Source organism: Parasteatoda tepidariorum, chromosome 10 (genome assembly GCF_982258835.1).
Source record: "Parasteatoda tepidariorum strain Cologne lab strain chromosome 10, Ptep-v5.0, whole genome shotgun sequence".
NCBI lineage: Eukaryota > Metazoa > Arthropoda > Arachnida > Araneae > Theridiidae > Parasteatoda > Parasteatoda tepidariorum.
Window position 1 is genome coordinate 43,639,747 of NC_141764.1, and position 20,440 is coordinate 43,660,186.

General features: G+C 28.6%; 1 protein-coding gene across 4 annotated transcripts in view; it reads right to left on the reverse strand.

Annotated features, from left to right (window-relative positions):
• LOC107455980 (cell adhesion molecule Dscam1) overlaps positions 1-20,440 on the reverse strand; it is a 456,371-nt gene that overhangs the window by 294,963 nt on the left and 140,968 nt on the right. For all 4 annotated transcript variants that reach the window (XR_015429973.1, XR_015429972.1, XM_087154010.1 and 1 more), the window contains exons 4-5: positions 18,078-18,224; positions 16,008-16,301 (exon numbers count right to left, since the gene is read on the reverse strand). Coding sequence is in view for 2 of the 4 variants with exons in the window: in XM_087154010.1 (XP_087010136.1) it covers positions 16,008-16,301; positions 18,078-18,224 (441 nt within the window). In the remaining 2 variants the exon portion in view is untranslated. The remainder of the gene's footprint in view (positions 1-16,007; positions 16,302-18,077; positions 18,225-20,440) is intronic.

Here is a 20,440-nt window from a genome sequence, read left to right on the forward strand (position 1 = left end):
GAAACTGCTGTAGTTGCTATTTTTTTCGTAGTTTGCAATGTACTTTTTTTAAGAAAGTAGTATAGTGAGTAGTGCGACACAAATATGCAGTAATTTGTAGTGTTTCTTGGCAACTACTCTTAACGATAGTTTAGAAAAGAAACAGTGTTGTAATGCAACTGATTTTTCTAATTTGATAGATCTTCTGATTTTTCTAATTTGGTAATCTTCATAGGTCCGTCAACGGATACAATTAGAATGACCCTGAAGCTACAGCTGAGCGTTAACAGAAATTACGTTCTTAAAATATATTTATAACTAATATTTAAACTAGCCATTGTGAAAAATCGATAATTAATTACCTTGGTCACACTTTTACATGCGAATGTACGTTCATGAAACATTGCTGTTTTTTTTAAAGCAAATCTATTTTCGATGTACTTAATTTTTAGAGGAAATAAAAGAGCATGAAACATTAAAAAAATATCAAGTATTTGATAATGTTTCATTTCTTAAATTAAAAAGAATTAAAAAGTTGAAGGTTAAATGAATGAATTCGAAAAAAAGAGTTTCACAATAACAAAACTGCCTCATGAAAACTTGAATAAATATTTTTTAACACATATGTAATATATATATCATATTTAGTGCATCTTATATAATGTATGTCTTTGAATGTAATGTCTTCTTACGTAAGGCATGTCTTATAATTAATATTAGCAAATTTCTTATTTAAAACCATTTTGAGCAATTTCGGACATTAAGTTCTCCTGCAAAATTAGTTTCCATAAAGTGGTGAAATAGTTACTTCAATTCCAAAGTAGTTTGTAGTCACTGCATTTAAAAAAAATATTTCTAGATGTAGTTAAATACATTTGCAACAAAGTAGTTGCAGTTGTATTAAACTACAAAATAATGTAGTTCCTCAGACCACTGATTATTTTCATAACATTACTTTGTCGAATAAAGCATTAAAACAGTATATTTACTTAAGAAATAAGTTGTACATACTTTTAATAAATTGAATTGTGTTGTATTGATTTATTAGACATTAATTAAATTTTTTGGAGCATGTAATAACCTAATATTACGCAATTTCGGTCTTAAAGCGATATTTTGCAAATTTAAATTACTGATCAAAATAAACCTTCCCTATCTTTGCAAACGCGTTTCTCAGGTGTACTTTTAATTAAAACATAGCTCAATTTAAGACGTAGTTTAAATTGAAGCAAAAATGCATGATAGTATGATCAACTAATATTTTTTTTATTTTTGTTCAAATCAGTTTAAAAATATCCAGTAAATAAATGATATTTTCTTTAATATTTTCTGAAAATTTATAAAAATCTACTTTTAGCTCATTATTTAGCTTAAACTTATTTTACCGAATGAAGTATTTGGACATCGTATTTTTACTTAAGAAATAACTGGTAAGTACTTTTCAAAAAATTGAACATAAAAAAGGAAATTTTATTGATTTAATAGACATTAGATGAATATTTTGAAAACGGTAAGGCCTTAAATCATGCAAATTTGGTCTTAATTCAATATATATTAAATATTGATATTTTTCAAATTTAAATTACATAACAGATCTAGTTAATCCTTCCATACCCTTAATTACATATTACTATGGTGTAATTTGAATGAAATCATGACTCAACATAAAATTTATGTGAAATCAAGAACTAAACTGCTGTTTGTAGAAAATGCAACACCATGAAGGAATCATCAGAATCAAATGAAATTCGCAGCAAATGTCAATTATAGGATATTATGCAAATTAATAAAGTTTCAGAGCCATCGCGCGTGCGTGGCGCGCGCAGCGCCCTCTGAATTGATGCTGAAAGCGTATAAATAAAGTGCTGTAGCGGGACGTTGAAAATAGTCTATGATTATTTGTTAGTGGCAAACGTTTAGTGAGACCTGAGTATGCCTCCACGACGGAAGAATAAGAAATTCAAGCAACTTACGGAGTTTGAACGAGGGAGGATAATCGGCCTTCCTATCGCGCAATAGCAGCTCGTATGCAGCGGAACAGTTCCACAGTGATGCGAGTTTGGAAGCAGTGGACCGACGAGCACCGAACAACTCGAAAAACAGGCACTGGACGACAGAAGGTGACGTCAGAGCGCGATGATCGACACCTGCTCCGCATGGCGGTGAATGATCGCACAGCTTCCTCCAGGCAGCTGGCAGCACATTGGTCTACTGCTACAGGTGTACAATTGTCGGCTTCGTCAATTCGTCGTCGTCTGCTGCGCCGTGGATTGCGTGCAAGGGTGCCATTATACAGGATTCCCCTCACGGCGGATCATCGACGGCTGCGTCGGCAGTGGGCTCTTGAGCACAGAGACTGGCGAGCTGATTGGCACCAAGTTGTCTTTTCAGATGAATCACGCTTCAATTTGTGGACCCATGATGGCCGTGTTCGTGTTAGACGTTATGCCGGTCAACGCTGCCTTCCTGAGTGTATTATTGAACGACATAGTGGTCGAACACCCGGAGTTATGGTCTGGGGTGCGATTTCGTATCATGGACGATCCAATTTGATACGAATTGAGGGTAATCTCAATAGCAAAAGATACGTCCGTGAAGTGCTACAGCCCGAAGTCGTTCCTTTCCTTCAAGGCATCCCTGGAGCTATCTTTCAGCAGGATAATGCACGCCCACATGTTGCGCGGACTGTTAGAGACTTCTGTTCAGCACAACGCATGCAACTTCTTCCTTGGCCTGCTTATTCGCCAGATATGTCGCCTATTGAGCACGTGTGGGATATGGTTGGTCGGCGTCTCACTCGTGATCCGCGTCCTGCAGTTTCCAAAGACGAACTTTGGTTGCGCATACAAGCGATATGGAATTCTCTTCCTCAAGCAGATATTCAACATCTGTTTGACTCCATGCCACGTCGTATAGCAGCACTTATTGCAGCGCGTGGTGGCTGCACCAAATACTGATTTCGGACGCTTAATTTGTTTCTTTTGTTTTGAAAATTTCATCATTTATTTGTATCAGTACAAGTCGTTTCTGCATTAAATTTCATTTGATTCTGATGATTCTTTCATGGTGTTGCATTTTCTACAAACAGCAGTTTATTATAAATTCATATGGAATTTATGTGCATCAAGAATTTATCTTAAATAGAAAATTCACATGATCGAAGGGAATTTTCATGATATGATGATTCAGTTTAACAAATTTAAAGGCCCAGTTTACCTCAAAGTTGGACTATATTTTTGTGACATGTTTCTTTTTTTTTATTTTCAATGTTAAAATACCAGTAACTAAACATGTGCTTCAAATATTCAATACATAATGCACAAGCAAAAAGTGTTTTAAAGCTTCATAGTGAATATTTCTTATTAAAGCATGAATATATTTTAGAATTTAAAAAAAAAAACTGTTTATCCAAATTATCCATGACAGCCCTTACATAATCCACATAATATATATTCAACATTCATAAGTTTTCAATTATTAATATTCTAAATTACAGTAATTTAAATTTTACATGAATACTACAGTAGCTGAAAATTAACATCGATAAGCCAATTTAACGATCTGAGAGATTACTACCTCTTAATATCTTCACTTCGAACTTTTCAACAGCTTAATCTTTAAATATTTACGAAAACGAATAAAAAATAGCCATCTTTAAATGCGAAATCAATTGAAAAAAGGTTCTTTAATATTCAACACTGTATATACCACAGCCATTTCCACACAATATATCTAAGTCTTTACTGCTACGAAATGTAGCATTTAAGATGATGAAACAAGTTAAGAAACTCTTTGCAGTTTGTACTAGGCAACATTCAGTCAAAATGATTCTTGCCCGGCAACAAATTGCTTCTAATACGAAAATCGCGTGTTGTTGCATTTGTTAGAAGATTAGACTTCCGCGTCTGATTTGCAGCTCCTCGCTTTTACGAGCGCTGATGGCTTGCTAGAGGGGATAGGTAAATAATCAACTAACGGTTAATATATTGCTATGTATAAAAGGAAAGGTAATGTTGTAAACTTTCCGACCACAGACTATATTTTCGGATAATGACTCTATTAATCTATCCAAATATGTATTAATTTTGATACTAGCAATTGATTTCCATTTTATGAAAGTGATAATTGAAATTCGTTATACAAATGTATTTGAAATATAATTTTTTTTTAAAATTTACTTAAGTTGAAATAAAATTGAAACAGTAATTTTTTATTATCCAGATAGTCGAATTGATTATTTAAGATAATTAAATTTAGAACATTTCTACTTTGTTCAAATTGAAATGGTAAATTGTTTTCAACATTTCTGTCGGAAAATCACTATAAAATAAACGAAAATAACTTGCACCTGAAACTAATTTAATGACTCTATTGATCTTTAATGACTCTATTAATCTATTCAAATATATATTAATTTTAATACTAGCAATTGATTTCCATTTCATGAAAGTGATAATTGAAATTTCTTATACAAATGTATTTGAAATATTATTTTTTTTTAAATTTACTTAAGTTGAAATAAAATTGAAGCAGCACTTTTTGATTATACACACAGTCTAATTGATTATTTAAGATAATTAAATTTAGAACATTTTTACTTTGTTCAAATTGAAATGGTAAATTGTTTTCAACATTTCTGTAGGAAAATTACTACAAAATAAACGAAAAAATTAACTTGCACCTGAAACTAATTTAATATGTATCTGAACTCTGTCAAACTTATTGGAACTATTGAAACTTTTATCACGCATGAAAAATATAAGCGCTATGATAATTGTTTTATATATGATAATAACTCTATACGATTGTCAACAACGAATCAAGCTATTATATCTTGAGCAATAAGGATTGTCTATACTATAAATACTATATGTAACGCTAAAAATATTTTTTGTATACGTCAGAATCAAATATTTTTAAATGTATAACATGGAATTTATACAATATTTCGTTCAATTTCTTTTATTTTATGTATGCAAAGATGTAGTCTGGAAATATGTATTTTTTTTATGAAATTCATCGCTTTAATATATTTCATCAATTAAATTACTGATCAAATTACAGTCGTAAAATATCAAGAATACTGTGAAGATTAAAGATTTTTCTTACTTACGCAAATTGTTTTTACTTAAGAATGTAATTAAATATTTATTTTATTAAATTAATTAATTTGCACAGATTTTTTACTTAAATTTAAACTTATGCACCAGTAATTGCATGTATCATTAAAACTAATACACTTCGTTTAAACTTGAAATTTTTTTTAATTTCCTCAAAATGCAATCAAATTGCAATAAAGTTTGTAAATTTCATTGAAAGTTTTAAGCAACAAAACTGGAGAAGATACAATCATAGATGAGGATACGCATAATTAAAAAATGACATTCGTTTTTGCATTTATGCTCATATGCATTTTATTCAAAAGAAGGACTTATTTAACACGAAGTTTAAAAAATAATATTTTACATAAAACTGTAAAAAAATACATAAAAGAATAAAAAAACTAGTCTTACTTTTTGATTAAACTGAAGTGTCCTTTAATATAATATCATCTTAAACATGTTATTAAGCTACAAATAGGTTTGGAATAAAAAACTTTTTTTCAACATTTATGTAAAATTTAAATGTAACATATTTCGCATACTTATTACTCACACATTTTACAGACTAATCAGTTTCAAAACCAAGGTACTTATTTTTAAACTTATTTTAGTTAATTAAAGAAGAATTTCCGGACACTTTAATTACAACAATTTATAAAATATTTTCAATTTCAAAAATAAAAGTTAACAGTTATGCACGTTACTCTCACGTCATCTCTCACACCTTTGCTCTTTTTAAATAATCAAATTTATTCCGAATTATCCGTCACATACAGCTGTGGCTTTTAGAAAGGTTTAAACATTTTGAAAGACGTTTCTAAATTTATAACTTTGTAAAAGTTCTTTTCAATAAGATTATGTTGTTTATTATCTCATAAACTAGAATCATGATGCTAGACCCAAATAATAATTTTTAATGTGTCAAAATTGATCATATTTTATTCATAATGAAATCAAATATGCTCAGAAATATTAATTTTTCTAGTGTTATTAAAATGTGTTATTTTTTTAGTTTTAAGTTAAATTCTTATAGCATTTATTATGTACCACATTTAACATAATTATTAGTATTAGGTCAAATTTCCATTATTGAAGATGACATGTAAATTTAATGAGTTTAAATTTTCTGAAACAGTTAAAGACAAAAATTTTCAATTAAAAAGTTAAACCCAATCTTTATCTTAAACTCTATCTTATTATATATATATATATATATATATATATATATATATATATATATATATATATATATATATATATATATATATATATATATATATATATATATATATATATATATATATATATATATATATATATATATATATATATATATATATATATATATATATATATATATATATATATATATATATATATATATATATATATATATATATATATATATATATATATATATATATATATATATATATATATATATATATATATATATATATATATATATATATATATATATATATATATATATATATATATATATATATATATATATATATATATATATATATGCATGCTATTTCTTAAACATTTCTTTGGTGATGATAATTTTTTCTTATAAAGTTAATGTTCATTTAAGTTTGATTGCTTGCATAAATGTAGATAATATATTTTCAGACCTAGACATCGCTCAGTCATGATGATTAATATATACTTATACTCTCTTAAAAGCTCTACTTGTCAGTTTAATGCTAAAATATTTTTAATCGATAGAAATAATACAAATTATTTAAACTAACCATTTTATGGAGAAAAAATACCCTTTTAATCAGATATATCTCGGTTACTCAATTTACTTTATTCCCTATCACTCTAATAACGTTCTCTTTCATTATATCAAAAATCACCGAAACTGCTTTACGTATTAATTTATTTGCAATGTAAATTTAATATATCGAAATGATTAAAGAAGGGAAAAAAGAGATTCCTCTCGAAAATAACTCTTTCTCTAAGTGAAATGTTAAGAGAAAAGAGTCATCAAATTATCTCCTTTACCCCCACAATAAGAAGAACCCAGAAAAATTATTAAATCCATTACCGCAAATACAAATAGATTCGGTATTCCAGCCACGAATCCACCCAATACCCCCTGCACTCTTTCCTTTCTAATACTTTCTAATACTTATTCCTCGGCTTATGAAAGCGGAATAAATAATGTTAAGGAGGAAAAAGGTTATATGCGGTAAATTATTTGAGCCTTGGTGCGCCCAAGACTATTGATTCCCATTAGGGCAGGGATCATTAGATTCGCTTTTCAGGATGGGGGCATCAGTCTTTCTGCCGTCCCGATCACATCAATCACTGTGACTGTGATCGCTTTTTGCTGCTTTCATTGAAAAGGACACGCAGTTTCATGATAAAACTCGAAGGGACAAGGGACAGTCTACAGAATATCCCTCTCCTACTGTCTTACTGCTTGTAAACACAAAAATAGGTCGTGTTAATTGAAGTCGGATAGCTCGCTGAATTAATGGCACGCTTTGTTGAAAATATAATAGATGGTCCGAAAATAATAAGTAAACAAATGGGATTTTAACACCTCTGACGTTTCAAAGATGTTTAAATAAAGTATATAAAATAAATAGTAGTGAAAAGTGTTTAACACATAACAGAAGATTTTAAAAAAATCATTTATTAAAAGCAAAATAGATATATTCTCATTTTGTGCCTGTTCTGTTCAACTATAATCACGCAATGGAAGTTCGGTATTTTGAAATTAGAGTCAATGGAAAATAAATATAAGGTGTTTACCTATTTTCCTTTCCAGGATGATTATTTTTAAATTCTTGTGTGAAGCTGCTCATTTTAAGAAAAATAAAAAATTTTCAAGGATGTTTAAATAAAGTATATAAAATAAATAGTACTAAAAGTATTTAACACACGACAGAAGATTTATAAAAAAATCATTTATTAAGAGCAAAATAGATATATTCCCATTTTGTGCCTGTTCTGTTCAACAATAATCACGCAATGGAAATTTGGTTTTTTGAAATTAGAGTCAATGGGAAATAAATATAAGGTGTTTACCTATTTTCCTTTCCAGGATGATTATTTTTAAATTTTTGTGTGACACTGCTCGTTTCAAGAAAAATCAAAGTTTTCAAATATGTTTAAATAAAGTACATAAAATAAATAGCACTAAAAGTATTTAACACACGACGGAAGATTTTTAAAAAATCATTTATTAAGAGCATAATAGATATATTTCCATTTTGTGCCTATTCGGTTCGATTATACTCACGCAGTGAAAATTTGGTTTTTAAAAATGGAGTAAATGGAAAATAAATGTAATGTGTTTATATTTTCCTTACCAGGATGATTATTTTTAAATTCTTGTGTGACACTGCGCGTTTTTAGCCAAATAAAAACTTCATTCTTAAAAAAATAAAATTTTACTTTTTAAAAAATAGACTTTAAAAAAAAAACAATTAAAACATTTTAAGCAGTAAGGAAAAAGAAAATTTTTTTAGATATCGTTGTCAAATAAAGCTCAGTTTTAGTATATTTGTTGGAATGGTTCACCTGAATTTGAACACAAGTAAATAGATGAGACACCATACATTTCTATACCATATGAGACAACTGTCTCACATTTATTTGTCCTCCCTATTAATATAAAACCATAAATTAATTCAATGTAATATAAAAACGAACGCTTTAATACTTCCTAAATTTTATGATCCACTCGTATTTAAAAATTATTTAAACGTCTTCTTTGCATGATTCACTCTTATATGATCCACTCTTATTTAAAAATTATTTAAACGTCATCTGTATTTGATCCACTCGCATTTCATAACTATTTAAACGTCATCTTTGATGATCCACTCTTCTTTCAAAATTATTTAAACGTCCTCTTTGCATGATTCACTCTTGTATGATCCACACTTGTTTAAAAACTCTTTAAACGTCATCTTTATGTGATCATTTCCTTTTTTTAAAAATTTAAAAGTCTTCGTTTTGTGATCAACTCTTTTTTTTTTAATTTAAAACTCTTCTTTGTGTAATCCACTCTTATTCAAAAATTATTTAAATGACAACTTTGTAAAAATAATTATTAAATTTATATTAAAAAGCAACAATTAGCCTACCTGAATATATTTCCTAACCAAAGGAAATTCTTAAAAAGTTTAGCATCTCTTACAAATAGCTTTTATTACAAAGAGAAAAGTATCACTTTTGAAACTAAAAAAATAACTTCTCGAAACAATAGTAATGATTCTAAAGTTAAACAACCACTGCGATAAAACTAAAATATGTTTATTTCACTTTGATCACTGTTTCAAAAAGTAAAGCACTTTCCTTCAGGTTTGCCTTAGAACATACTTTTTTCAAGAGTCATAATATTCATGACTACCCTTAAAGTTCAGGAAAACCATTTGGCTTTCTTTCTTACGTAGCTATGCAATAGTCGAAGAAATGTGTTCTAATTGAATTCTAAGAACATTAATTTCCCTGCTTATATAAAAGACAAAATCCATTTTCCCAGGTCCATTAATGCATTTATTTTTAAAGTCAGCGTTGTATTAATGAAGCGGCAAGTTTTATGATTAGCGTCATAATAAAAATTCCTTTTCGACGCCTTAATAAGGCCGCGGGGAAATGTTTTCATTTCGTTTTCTTTGAGCAGGGCTTTTGAAAATGCTCTAATGATTTCTGAATTATTATGACTTAAAATCGAACGTAGAACAAAATAGCTGTCAGGTCGTCGAAAGGGTGTTTCTGTCGTTAGATTTTTATGGTGTGTTAATGGTGCATAATTCGAAAGAGCGATTTGTGTAAGGAGACCTGCAAGCAATTGCATAATTCGATGATATTGTTGTTTCGAGTGATTTTTATTAATTTTTTTTAACGAATATTGATTTTTAGTTATCCAAGCAAATAAATTGGTTCTGGAAAACGATAAATTTATAAAGTGCTTTTTTTTAAATTTCATTTATAATGCGGTGAATTAGATTTGTTTGGTTCTTAACCTCCCAGTTAAAAATAATGGGATATGTTTTGAGGACGATATGGGATTCATTTTTAATATTTATTCGAATGCAATATTGGTGCGTGTGTGTGCACTCTACTACAACTTAAATGGTGACCCACTGTGCGGGGAGTTTTCCGGCTGTAAGGAGGAAAGTGCTTCCCAACAGTGCAGTTAAATACAACTGTCAGCCCCTTAGCGTGGGGAATTAAACTACCGTCCCAAGTCTTGATAAGCGGAAAAAAATCACCCGCACTGAAAACTAAACTACTGTTGAACTAAAAATAAGCGTGTTAGAACAGGAAACTTGTGTTAGGGAAAAGGTTTTAATAACGAAAATTTCCTAATTAATATGACATTTTAAACACACTGGGTGAGCCGAAGTGGCTCAGAGGATAGAACGTTTACCTCTCACTGAGGTAATCCAGGTTCAAATCTCAACGGTGACTAATTGGTGGTCTGGTTTCGGCTCGCACGGACCCTCGTGCGTTAGAGTCACCTTGCAATTGGGTTAACCATGGAAGATTTTCGTGGTTTTCCTCTTCATTTAAAGCAAAAGCGAGTTTCCGCTTAAAACTCTTCCACGAAGGCTAGTTTGTCCCAATGATTTACCAATCACCTTTTATTTTGGGTTGGGCTCAAGAATACAAGGTTCTGAAGCTGAACACTGATATTCGTAAATTTAGAGTTGGGTAAGCAGTTATAAAATAAAATAAAACAATCTAGAAAATATTACATTAAACTTTTATTTCGAAATTTATGATTTTTGTTAAATTTTAAGACAACTCTTGTAGAGAGAAAAATTCAATTGAATATAAACAATGATGTAAAATAAGTTGCATAAAATCCTTTATTTTATTTCAGTTACATTAATTCCAATTTTACTAAGATAAAAGTCATTATTTTTAAATGTATAAAAGAAGTTTTTATTTTTAATGACATTGAAAGAATTATTCTACCCTCAGTGAAATAGAAATTATTTATAATGATTTAAGATACTGCTGGGATTTGTATTTCATATAAAATTTTAATTTTTAGGAATCATATATTATAAAACTGAAAGTTCAAAAATATATCGAGAAATGTCCGTTAAAATTATCGATAAATCTGAGTAAATTATTACGCCAACGTGAAGCAATTTTCCCAATTAGTTATTTTTATTAGTTTAAATACAGCACCAACTTCAGAAAATAGTTAAAGTTGCTAATCATATTTCCATTTCCATCTATCCCCTGTGTACCTGTTCGTTAGATTTTCTATTTTCAGACATGTGATTATAAAGTTGTAATAAAGATTTAAACTTCAAGTCTGAACACTTGTCATCAGCTCAGTCAATTGATTTTATTTAAATGAAAATAGCTGTCTTATTATATATTTCAGAGCCCTCTATGGATCATTTTACTTACTCGGAAGACGTCGGCTAATTTTAAGCAACATGTCATTAAATCTGACTTCAAACAAATATTTTGCTGCGTAAAGTTTAAGAAATGTTTTTATTATAATTTATGTATGTTAGATTGTTTTTTAAATTAATTAAAATATTAGTTAAATTATTAGGAGTTACTTAATAAAATTTTAAGATAGTAGTTTTTTAATCTTTTTGTATGAATAACCCAAATGGAATGTAATAAATCATTCTAAGTCGTTTTCATTATTTTAAAGATTTAATTTCATTTTGAAACGGTATAACGTGCGCAAGTGTAAAATGCTGAAAATTGAATTGGAAACATTGCATAGTAAAGGCATTTCTAGTAAAAAAAGAAAGTTTAAAAAGTAAAAAATAAAAGGGTTCACATAAATGTTGCAACAAGCTTCAACGGGAGTTAGGACATATCATCAGGATAAAAATTGCATAGAAGCCCATAGTCGCAAGAGGTTGTCATACGCCACTAGGGGTGCTTCCCTAATATCAACTATTTCTTCGTGCACTTCTAATCAAGTCATAATAGGAAAGCGCACTTAGTGGCATACGAAGACAATTCCATGCACGGGTTTCAATGCAACTTTAATCCTGGTGATGTGCCCAAATTCTCCTAGAAGTTTGTTGCAATATTTAAGTGACCCACTGTAATATATAAAGTCTTTAATTTTGGACAAAAAATAGACTCGACAAAATTCAGAATGAAAAGTTCATTTTAAAAAAAATATCAGTAGCTCTAGAAGCAAGACTAATTTCATATTTGAAATCCTCACATTCGAATTAAGGAAGATCAAGTACTTGTGTAAATGCAACAAAAAAATTGTTCCAAAGTGTAATTGAATTAATCTTTATTTCATAGATTCTTTTCTATGAAATAAAATAAAATTGAACAAAGTAAAATTTAAAAAAAATATATTCTATTTTATTATTGCACATTAAACAATACATAATCATATTACACCTCATTTTTGAATTTTAAAAAAAGTGCGTAATGCACAAATAACAAGTAAAATGAAAATATTTTTTATCTTAAAAATACTTTCACATCTACTCTCAATATTCAATAAATGAAGAGAATGTCTTCATTTCCAAGAAATTCAGTTTGGGGATTCTATCTTTTTTTTTTATCTTTTAACTAAAAAAAAGCTTTTAAAGACTTAAAGTTTTAATACCTTCCTCAAAGCAAATACCGCTTCAGATACTAATTACTTAGATGCTCTTTTTTTAATCTTCTCTTTTTTACTTTTTTATTATAAGCTTTTTAAGAGTGCATTCTTTCCGAAACAAAATGTTTTCATAGATTATGCTTAAACTAACGGTATTTTCTTTAACCCAACATTCATGCTCAACTATTTTAAAGTTATTTAAAAATTCAAATTACTTACGAAAAGGTTGGTTTAATTATATTCTCATCATGTGCTTCTGTAGATGAATTTTTAATGGTATTTAAAATCAACGAATGCATTCCCAGAACTTTTTTAGTTTTCTCAAAAAATACAAATTCCTTGTATTTAAAACTTGAATACTTGATTTATTTATATTTGACTTACATCCGAAACTTGATTTATTTATGCATAATCGAATGTAATCTTATACATTCTTAATTGTTGACATTTCAGCAAAGTACTAACTCATTCTAATATTTAAGTATTGTTAAATTAATAATGTATTTTTAAGAATAACACATTTGTACAATATATTCAAGCATTTTACAGGTTTGTAGAAAATAAATAACGTTTGAAACTATCCATTGTCCTGTGTATAAATAAAATATATGTGTTTTAAACATAAATTGGAAAAATTATATTAATCCTTGTTTGTGGTTCTCATTCTCAATCCCTTGTATTTAAAATACAAGTACTTGATTTATTTATATTTGACTTATATCCAGTGTTAAGTATACACTAATGATAATGATAATGTAGTTTTAAGAAAAACACATTTGTACTATATTTTCAAATATTTTACAGAATATTAAAAAATAAATAACGTTTGAAATAATCAAGTGCCCTGTTTAAAAATAAAATATATTTGTTTTAATCAAAAATTGGAAAAAATATGTAAGCATTATTTGTGGTTCTCATTCTCAATCCTTTGTATTTAAAAGTACTTGATTTGTTTATAATTGACTTATATGGTGCTTGATTTATTTATGTATAGTAGTATATAATCTAATACCTTCTAAATTGTTAACATTTCAACAAAATACTACATCATTCTGACTATTAAGTATTGTTAAATTAATAATGTGTTTTTAAGAATAACGCATTTTTACTATATTTTCAAATGTTTTGCGGGATAGTAGAAAATAAATAACGTTTGAAATAATCAATTGTCCTATGTATAAATAAAATATATATGTTTTAATCATAAATTGAAAGAACTATATTAAACATTACTTGTGGTTCTCGTTTAAATTTAATTCTTGTTTAAAAATATTTTAGTTATTTAATATAGTTTTAGTAATTCAGTAACGTACGGTTTGTAATTTTGCCTTATCTTTAAATTACTTTTTTAGAATAAACAATTTTTTATAACAAATTAAATATTTGTCCTTTATTTTAGTTAAATATAATGCTCATGGCATATTGAAATTATATTGGTACTGAAATTGAAATTTTTTGGTACTTCTTGATTCTATTTCTATTGTTTTTTAACGTTTTATTAGATTTATGTAATTTTATTTCTTTTCCTAACAGTTTTCTTAGAAGTAGCAAATTTTAACTATGAATTCTGATAGACATCATAAATTTATTTTTACTTTTATTTCATATTTGATTTTTCGTAAATTATTAACGTTTCTACTACCAAATTTAGTTAATGTGAATTTAATTATGCTAAAGTAAATTAGTCATGTCATATCTGAGTTTGATTTTTCTCAATATTTCTCTCAGAATATAGGATTATTCAATGGATTAAAATTTGCCTTCTTATACATTGTTGAGAATTAATACTATTTGTAACGAAGAGCTTAAGTACGCTTTGTAATTGCTGGATTTAACATCTGAATATTTTTAATTCAACTAAATATTTTCACTCAAAACTTTTGACTTCTGTATTTTCCTTGCAATACAAGGTGACGAACTTTTAACTTGCTCACAAATTTACTTGTTTTTAGAATGATTTTTTTTTTACTTTCGCTTTTAAAACGTAATGAATATTTTATAAAATAATTAGTTTTATAGGGCGAAGTTTAGTATCACAATTAAACTCGCCTTACATAGTAAATTTTTAATGGATGAATCAGGTTATTTGCATATAGATTTTCTTTAAAAATAATATTTTGTTTATCTACTTATTCTATATTTTTTCACTTCCGAATCTTAAAATATATCAAAATATTTAAAATGAAAAAAAATCTTTCTTTTGCTGGAAAACCTTTCTTTTCTAGAAAAATATTTTATAGTTACTATAAAATGAAAGCACATGATGGGCTACGTCACAATCATCACGCGTTGGCTTTGAATATAGAGGATGTTGGTACGACGTGGAATACTACTTACTAAATCTTGAAGTGTAGTTGCATCAATATTATCCCTGGTTTTAATAATGCAAGCCTTCAATTCTGCCAAAAATAATCGAGTATCATCCTTAAGATGCCGGTTGCTTTACCGTTAAATCCATTTTTACTGTAACATGTTGCGTAACAAAATATTTGATGTACCGTAAATTTTACTCTAATAATTACCGTAAAAATACTGAATCACTCTAATTAAATAAATGTTACGATACAATATTTTATAGTAGAAAGAGTTTTAGGGTAAGATGGATTTTCCGGATGATACACCCTAAGTGCTGAGATCGTAACTTGATTCGAATTACTTTGCAACTTAGTTGGCCATTTTTACTTTGAATCATTTGATTTAGTTGTGTATGGTAATATACACACGTTATACAAATATTGTCTGCACATTTTCTTAATGTAGACAAGTAAAACTATTCACCTGATTAAATATGTGTACTACCTAATAAATTAATAAACCAAATTGCATTAAAAAATTTTTTTGTCGTATGCCTGTTTAGGCAGTGGGGGTGCGATTGTTCTTGTTTTTCAGTGGCGCCATCTATGGCCTGGAATTCGACTTCTGCCACGCCATTCACACAACCACAGCCAGTTTATAGGGCGGGTCACATTCTCACACATTCACACACAAAGGAGAAAGGACATAGAAAACACAGAGCGAGAAAGAAACATCCATGCCTTTCCGGGATTCGAACCCAGGACCTTTCTGATGCAAAGACAGTTCCCTGTCCCCTACACAAGCCGGTCGGCCTTAACAAATTTAGCATGTGTTATATAAAAATGTTGCTTAAGACAGCATAAATAATATAATAATCAAAAATGTACAATCTGTGAAATTCTGGAAGAAGTAAATATAAATGAAATTATGTAAGAAATTGCCTACTAGTATCAGGCAATTATTCCCTACCGAGTAATCAAAAATAAAATCTTCTGACATTCCCAGCAATTTAAGAACGGTTTACAAGGTAATGACAGAAAAGTCTTACTTACCCACTACAACTAGATCTGTCTCAATTCTCTCCTGTCCCACACTATTATTAACAAGACACACGTATTTTCCACTGTCCATTACAATTGCTCTGCGGAAAACTAATGTTCCTCCCATAAGAAATATTCTTTGGCTTGATGATATGGGTGTTGTTCTTCCTGATTCTTGTTTATACCATTTATGCGTGGGAACTGGATATGCTTCCGCAGCACAGGGTAAAAACGCTATTTCCCCTAATTGTACTTTCACCTCCTCTTCTCTGTGTGTTATTCTTGGTGGTACTGTACTGTGTGATTCTGAAGGAAAAAATGATATTAAGGAAATTGTTACAAAAAGTATAATTTACAGTAAGTTTTTCCCGCTACACACAAAATGAATGTAATGTAATATAAAATTAAATATAACTATTGTTATTAGTTCTTGAAAAAAAAATTTGTTTACGATAATTTTTTTTTGAGGAATTTTTTTATGTCTACAGATTTTAACTACCTTTTGAAACCAATTTTGACCAAAAAATCATTTTCCTGCTTTTTTTTAATGTTATTAAATTATGGACTCCACTCTTTCGTAAACCGTTTGAGTTTAGTTTCCTCGTCAAGTAGAACAGAAGATTTGAAGATTTAATAACTATCTCCATTAGTTATTAAACTGATATTTGTGTCCTTATTGTTCTTTTTCTCACAACCAATTTTTCATTTATTTTCTTTCCATCAATGCAATATCATAAAACATTTTAGTTCAAATTACGGGAAATTTAGCATGAATGTTTTCCATATATTTGTCTAGGGAATAGTTTGCGGACTAGTGGATTAAACTATTACTTTGTATTTTACAGCTAAAATAAAAATATTTGATTGCAATTTGACCTTTTATTCCAAATACGGCTCTATACTTGCTGTAAAATATCTAAATATTAACCTTTTGAGTCCAGACGGAATTGAAAAAACACTGTCGAAGAATCCCAAATAGCGCAACCGCGCTTTCTCTAAATGAGTACAAAAAGACCCAAGCAGCGCTATAGCGCTTGTTTTATTTTATGTTGAGAAATACCAAGCAGCGTGATAGCACTTGTTTTATTTTATGTCGAGAAACACCAAGCGACGCGATAGCGCTTTATTTATTTTACATCGATGAGTCCCAATCGGACTCATCGATGTAAAATAAATAAAGCGCTATCGCGTCATCGATCTCATCGATGCTTCTTGTGTTTGTTATTTAACGTATCTTTTAACGTATCTATTAACGTATGATTGCAGAGCGATCGGACGTATTCTTGCGTAAGCGTTTCTCATTGTTAATGATTGTGTGTTTCAAAGTGATTAGACGAAACAACACAAAAAGTTGAAAAAAAATTTATCCAGATTTGCTATGTAACTTTTTTAAATTTGGTGCATACCCAAAAAGGTAGAATGAATCGAAAAGGAAAATCTATGTGATCGTATTATTGATGATGATGACGACTGTAAAGTGTAAAAGCCAACGCATTTTGAGCACTTTAGGAGATAGTGATAGTGATAACAATGAATAAATGATGTATTTTTGCATTATTATAGTATTATTCCACCTATTTTAAAATATACTATTTGTATTAAAAGGAGCTGTGTATACTTGCTTCAGTAAATCTGAGCGCGCGATATCAACAATCGGTAAAGCACCGTCTGAATAAAAAAATCAAAGTTTTGTCTGGGAAGACATTTGGGTAGCTTAAGTGATCGAAACGAAGCTCATTGTTAGACTGACGCCATGTGAATTATGAAAACAATGTCGTAATGACAATGAGTATCGAAACATGTCAACTTTTATTTCAAGCATGATACCGAAAAAAGAATATTTTCCAATTATATATTTTTCACTTTTGGGATTTTTTTAGGATTATTCCTTTCACATTTTTTACACGTTGCTAAAGGATACAACTATTTTATGAACTAAAAACCTTTTCGTCGTTAAAACAGAGGATGCAGAAATCTAGTATGTATCTTTATTTTCTAGCTATTTTCTGAATAAAGTTCTAATGAAAAAATAGTATAACGATGAAAGTAAATTAATAAAATACGGAAAAATTAATTTATTACCAGTAACTATGAGCTTCCCAGCAGAACTTTGTTTTGTTTCACCTGTTAAGCGATGTTTTGTTTGGCACCGATAGCTTCTAAATCCATCTTGTTGTTTTGAATCTCTTATGTGAAGTTTGCCCGATGGAAAAACACTGTACTTTCCACCTGAAAGAAGTTAAAAATAGCTGCTCTTTATATTATTCTTGTCATGAAAATTTATACAATAATTTTCTAAGTATTCCTATGTCCATCTCATGACTATCTGCATCCATGCTTTCCTATGTTTGCTAAAATGTAAAAAATTGAAATCGCTTCATTTCAATAATTCAGATAACAAACGTTGCTAGTGTTTAAACTAGATATATTAAAATAATAAAATTTATCGCAAATATTACCATGAAAAAGAATATAAGAAGTAACTACTTATTTGTATTCGAAAATACAGATTTTTAAATTAATGCTAACTAGTAACAATTGGCAAAGAAAACCTTTATTCTAAACTATTTTCAACCGTATTCAGTGAAATAAATTTTAGATCATGTGGCATCCACAAAAAATAAGATAGAATAATTTCCAGTACTCCCGAAGCAAATTTCTGCTAGATGGCGGATTTGAAGGTATAGATTCACAATTTCATGATCATTGGAATGATTGTTGCAACATGTTCAGCTTTTTTCCCCCGGTATCTTGTACTTTCTAGGCAACCCTATACCCATCGATCTGAAACTATATAGGCTTCAAATCACCACCTATGATAAACCTTCACTCTACACAATGACAACTAAGAACATTAATCACTGAGCCACCGAGGTGAGTATAGAACATAATAAAGTGTTAACAAAGGGATGAAAAAAAAAACAATCAAGAATTACCTTGATATTTCATTTTAGAGAATAATGAGAGATTTTGTCAATGCGATATTTATACCTTACAAATATCTTATGGTATCTTCTTATAAGCTTGAGTTTTTTTTCTATTTGTGTAACAAGTAAGAAATAAATAAATATTATAGCTTTTACAATATATATGATACTATGTGTGAAATGCATGTGAAAAAATATATTTTACGAGAAAGTTAGTAGCTGATGGCAATCATTATATCATAAATTATTTTATGATACTTATTTAATTTAAGCCAATTCAATGCATAAATATTATTTATTCTCAACATCGATATTTTAAATATTTATTTAAAAGATTTTTTAACAGTTATTCAACAACCAAAACTGTATTTTAAAACTGTATTTATTAAGTTATTTTGGACTGAGATTTATCTCAAATTGTAAATCAAATTTAGCCTATTTAGGTTATCTTCATACGTAAATTTCTATATATGTACTTAAATAACTGCTGTACTTAAAAATATACTTAAAATATTTAGGTATTTTTCATTAATAAAGCATTACCCGAATGATATTTAAATATTTACAACTTTTATTAAATCAAGACATTACGACGATGAAAGAATTATTTATAAAAAAAATGCAAAGTAAAATATATAAACAGCATGAAAACATTTACTTAAATTTAGGTCATTAAATTACGATTTGTTACAAAAATATTAAATGATAATATATATGTGTCATCATGCCTGAAGCCTAATTATATCGTTCTTATTCTATAATGAAAGGTTCATTCTATTCCAACTACAATTCACTAGCCAGCAATGGGACTCTTTCCCAATATATTGCTAAAAATAAAGCATGATTCTGAGTTCACTTTGATCATGGAGAACAGGTCTCTTAACTTTGACATCTCTCTCGGAATCTACTGTTCCATTTTGGCTAATGAGAAATACGAGTGTTCTGAATAACCATTTTATTGGAAAGGAGTGAAACAGTGCATTCCATATGGATATTTAAGCACTTCATCACCATAAGGACCTTTTATAAATCAATCATAAACTTGGAGAACAACTTTTGAATTAATAATCACTGTGATTAAATGTGAGCATGAAACAGGAAAGATTTATTTCCTATTTTAGTAATTCTGAGAACGAAAATTAATGCCTGTAAAATATAGAAAGGAAAGGGGGAATATCTGTGTATATATATTATTTTAAAAAATAGTTTTTTTATGTTTTAATTTTAGTGTTGATGATGATGTGCATTGAAATTACTTTTGTTCAATTCTTAAACAAAAAGCTAAAAATTTTATAAATTATATTTAAAATATTTTGAAAATTCTTAAATGCAAAAGTTTAGGTTTTTCATACAACAATGTTGACAATTTTGAAGCATGTAATATCACTTTAATCCTACGAATTCGCTTCATACTTAATACAATACGGTGCGAAGTGAATCAAAATACCTGTCAACCTGTCATATTCTTAAGTCCCAAGGTGATACATGTTATCATATCAATAAATCTTTCCTAAAAGA